The sequence below is a fragment of the Choloepus didactylus genome, chromosome 26, assembly GCF_015220235.1.
Source record: "Choloepus didactylus isolate mChoDid1 chromosome 26, mChoDid1.pri, whole genome shotgun sequence".
Taxonomy (NCBI): Eukaryota; Metazoa; Chordata; class Mammalia; order Pilosa; family Megalonychidae; genus Choloepus; species Choloepus didactylus.
In genome coordinates, this window is record NC_051332.1 from 5,677,971 (window position 1) to 5,682,726 (window position 4,756).

General features: G+C 37.8%; 1 protein-coding gene across 1 annotated transcript; it reads right to left on the reverse strand.

Moving 5' to 3' along the window:
• Window positions 1-3,160: 3,160 nt before the first annotated feature.
• LOC119520700 (putative olfactory receptor 2B8) lies at window positions 3,161-4,096 on the reverse strand (the record flags this gene model as incomplete). The annotated part of the gene is made up of 1 exon (XM_037818684.1): window positions 3,161-4,096. A coding segment is annotated over one exon (936 nt), but the record flags the coding sequence as incomplete, so codon positions are not given.
• Between the last annotated feature and the right edge of the window lie 660 nt (window positions 4,097-4,756).

Sequence of the window (4,756 nt, forward strand, 5' to 3'; positions counted from 1 at the left end):
ACTGCATCACAAGAATGCTACAAATCACTGGAGAAAGCATCGCCTTACTAATATATTGACTTTGGACTTCTATCCTTCCAAACCATGAGACTATAAGTTCTTAGTGTTTAAAACAGCTGATTGTGTGGTAATTGTCATAGCAGTTCTGGTAAAGTAAGACAGGAGGGTTTGGAGATGAAGTTGGAAGTAGTTCACTGGTCTGGCTGGTATCAGTTTAAGGGTATGGGACTTTATAATTTGTGGATTCTAGAAGAGAAGATTCTTCCTTGCCTCATGATACCCTGTCACATGTCACCAGCCCAGCAGCCTTTGAGGAAACCATGGCAGCAATACAGCCTTGCTGGTAAATCCCGGTAGACCCTGGTAACTTGAACCAGGTTTAGTGGCATACAATTGGTGTTTTTTCTTTTAAGGAGGCTTGGATGAAACTTTTACATTTAGCCCCATATCTGGTCTTCTTCCAAGGAAGGAAATCAAGCTGAAGCCCCTTTGTTCTTTCTTTCTTTGGAGATGATGTCTGAAATTGTTAGGATTTAAGATTTCTTATCTTCACTAAATCAGGACCTATGAAATTACCAAAGTCCTTTGCTTGTCATTCCTGACCCTTTTCTCTAAACCACCTGTCTGGGAATATTTCTCCCTGCTCCGTTTCACCTACCAGATTTTCCTGTAAAACTTTTTCTTCATTGACCCTTGTATTTTCTTATCTTAGTGCTCATTCAAATTATTCAAATCCATGTCTCAGGATGTCCAAACCCTTTCCTTCCTTCAAGTATCAGTTTAAATGCCACTTGTCAGAAATCCACCCCTCTCTGATCTACTAGACTGGCAGAAAATATTCTCCTCTGAATAGTAAAATTCTTTAATTTTGAACTTCTCATGGCTGTATGTGTCAGTATTACAGTCATGGAAATACATGTGTAAGTACATTAAGGGAAGATGCTATATAAGATACATCTGAATTTCCCTTATCCTAATAGTGAGCTCATAATAGATACTTAATGAATGGCTGTGAATAAATGGGGAGAAGTAATGTGTTGACTATACTGCTTCAAAAAGCTACAAGTGCTGCAGAACTGTACAGCAATGTGAGGGACATTCCTGGGGACAGTATAGCTGAGTTCTGGAAGCAGCTATGTTGGTATCTCTGTGTTTAGTTCTGTTGGATCAGGTGGAGATGTAAACAAGCCCCTTTACCAAAAATGGCTTTAGCAGACTGAACCAGGAGCCCATAATGAAATCAACACCATAAATGGGATCTATAGACATCAGAAATTTTACATTTTCAGTTTCATCCCCAGATATTTCATTCCACATCTCACCTTTGAGAATTCCAAGCCGCATTGAAGTTGAGTGCACCGTGATAATTTACCCTTTCTATACTTTTGCTTATACAATCCCTTTGCCATGAACTCCATACTTCTGTTTCATGCCTTAAATTAATTGTCACTTCTTCTGTGAATTACTCCTAACTCTCCAGGGTTTTCTCATAGATAAAAATGGTGCTAATATTACCTACTTCATGGGTTTGCTGTGAAGACACGGCAAGATAATGTTATCATTGCTAGTTGTCCCTCTTGCCCAGGGAAGTTCTGGTTTTTGCCAATTTTTATGGAGTAATTATTAATAGTGCTAACTTTCCTCTTGAAAGTGCCCTAGTTCAGATGATAAAATATCTGATTTTATCATCTGATAAAATATGTGAAGAACCTAAGTATATGAAGAACCTAAATATATGAAGAACCTAATATATGAGGAACTTCAGTGCTTGATAAATGGAAGTTCTCCTCTCTGCTAGAGAAGTACCATGTTCATAATTCTGCTCTAACACTGTTATGGATTGAATCATGCTTATCACAAAAACATGTTAATGTCCAAATCCCCAGTCCTGCAGATATGGACCTATTTGTAAATAGAATCTTTGAAGAAGTTTTTACTTAAGGTGGGGCCAAACTGAATAAGGATGTGCCTTAATCCAATATGACTGGGGTCGTTGCAGAGGAAATTTGGACACAGTAGAGGAGATGGGAAGAAAGACAATCATGTGACATAGTGGAAATTGAGTTATAGGTTACCGGCAAGCCATCACCAGAATGCTACAGACTTTAGAGAAAGTATGTTCCTGCTGAGACCTTAATTTTTAATTTCTAGCCTCCAAAACTGAGACAATAAATTCCTGTTGTTTAAGCCAACTGGTCTTTGGTATTTTTGTACAGCAATCATGGCAATGTAAAACACACACTAAAACATACATCTTAATGCAACCACTCCCTCAGTAGACTCTGAGACTTTTGGATAGTTCATTTTTTTATTCTCAAGTCCTGGGATATAATAAGTGATCAACATACATTCACTGAACAAATAACTGATGACACACTGCTATAATAGAGAACTACTGAAAACTAGTTCCAATTCTGGGTTTTGGGAAATCTCCTGAGCATAAGTATGAGCTACCTCAGATTAATAGGGCAGCATTAATAGTCCAGTTTTATTAAGATGATGAAAGTGGAGTTAAGGATGGCTAAATGGTATGCCTGTGTTCTCTTACTTTAGAAGTATTCATGCTGGGATTAGAACTAATTTGCTCCTGTTACATAGTCCCATACTTACAGAATAGTGAAATGTACAGCATTGTAGGAAGTGAAGGTGAGATCAGAACTGGGGAATAGATTTGGGGAACTTCTAAAGGGCTGGGTTAATGACTGCCTTCCTTCTGGTGATTGGATTATATCCACTAGTCAGAATTTAAGTAGGATTATACTGTGAAGCACTTGTTGGAAGGAGATCTTCTAGGTCAGAGTGAAATGTCTCAACTTACTGATAAAATTTGAAACAACTAATTTCAGATAGTCTATGGTTTTAAAGAACCACATTTTTTTCACTGAGTTAAAAAAAAAAAAAAAAAAAAAAACTTTAGCCACTTAATGAAGAGAGTTCTTTTGGCACTTTAATGCTGCTGTGTGTCTTTCAGGGAAACATTTTTCCTGCTTTTAGCTGAGTTTTTCTGTTTTTTTTTTATTTTTCTATTTTTTTCATTGTAGCTTAATGAATATCAGGGCAGATTTTGACAGTCAAGCTATTGTATTTTACTTTCCCTCTTCATACACAGAATAGAATATTCTTGGATTGATAGTTAACATTATTGTCCAATTAACAGCTTTCATGTTCTCTGTTTTGCTATAGCTCTCTTTATAGCTCTTTTCACATCTTGGTTCCTTAGGCTGTAGATCAAGGGATTGAGCATGGGTGTGATCACAGTGTAAAAAACTGCAATTATCTTGCCTCCAGCCTGAGAGGACTTTGACTGTGGTCTCATGTACATGAAGATGGCAGTTCCGTAGAACAAAGCCACCACTGTCAGATGGGAGGCACAGGTGGACAGTGCCTTGTGCCTCCCAGAGGCTGACTGCATCCTGAGAATAGATACAAGGATTCTGGCATAAGGAACAACAATGAGGAGGAAAGGAATGAAGACAATGATGATACTGAAGATGAAAACAACCATCTCAGTGAATGAATTGTTGGTGCAAGCCAACCTCAGGACAGAAGGTACTTCACAGGAAAAGTGATTCAGGACATTGGGTCCACAGTATGGCAAACTCAAGGTGAGGACATTGATAACCATGGAACTGAGGAAGCTGATGAACCAAGAAATGGCTGCCAGTTGGACATAAGTGCTTTGATCCATGATGGCAGTGTAATGAAGAGGATGACAAATGGCTACATATCGGTAATAAGCCATAACACCAAGGAGAACACATTCAGTCATTCCAAAGGAGAGGGAGAAGTACATCTGAGTAGCACAACCAGAGAATGAAACGGTCTTTTTCCCCACCATGTTGGATAGCATTTGTGAGACATTGGTGGTTGTGTAGCAGATGTCCAAGAATGATAAATTGGTGAGAAAGAAGTACATGGGAGTATGAAGACAAGGTTCTATCTGGATAATAGTGATGATAATCATATTACCAACCACAATTAATAAATAAAAGAACAAGAACATAATAAAAAGAGTGACTTGGATCTTTGGCTGTGAGGAGAGGCCCAGGAACACAAATTCTGTCACAGTGAAGTTAGTTTTTATCACACCAATTTTTCAGGCCACCTTTCTTTCAAAGTATCATCTTCTCACATGAAGACAAAATCACATGCCCTATACATCACAGGATTGAAACACAAAGCATAATAAAGGAGAAAAAATCTTGATGTGCGTTATATTTTGAGTATATCAGTTTTATTACAAATGTAACATTTATCTTCTGTCTCTGGAAGAAATGTTCTCCAGATGAGATAAGAATATCAAACTCAAGTAATCAGTACACTGAATCAGATATTCTTTAATTTTCTCAGATGGAATGCTCCTTGACCTGTCAATAGTCTTTGCAAATCCTATTTATTCATCAAAACCTAGTCACACTACATATACTTCTTAAAGATCTGATTTTGTTTTTGTTCAACACCTAAAAACAGAGCAGCTTGATGCAGTGCCAAGCAGAAAGCAGTGGAGGGCATTGCTTCATGTGCTACCATCCAGCCTATGAAGAAAGGCAGCCTGTGCTTCTTCCACAACGTTCTGATGCAACTTTCTTATGCTTCATCCTAAAGAACAACCACTGTGCACAAAAACAACAAAAACTGTCATGGAGCACACTAATTGCAAATTCTTCCAGCTTCACCATTTCCATGTTAAGGGATCTTAAGCACTTTCATTATGTATAAGATGAACATAAGAACTGAACTAATAGTGTAGGATTTT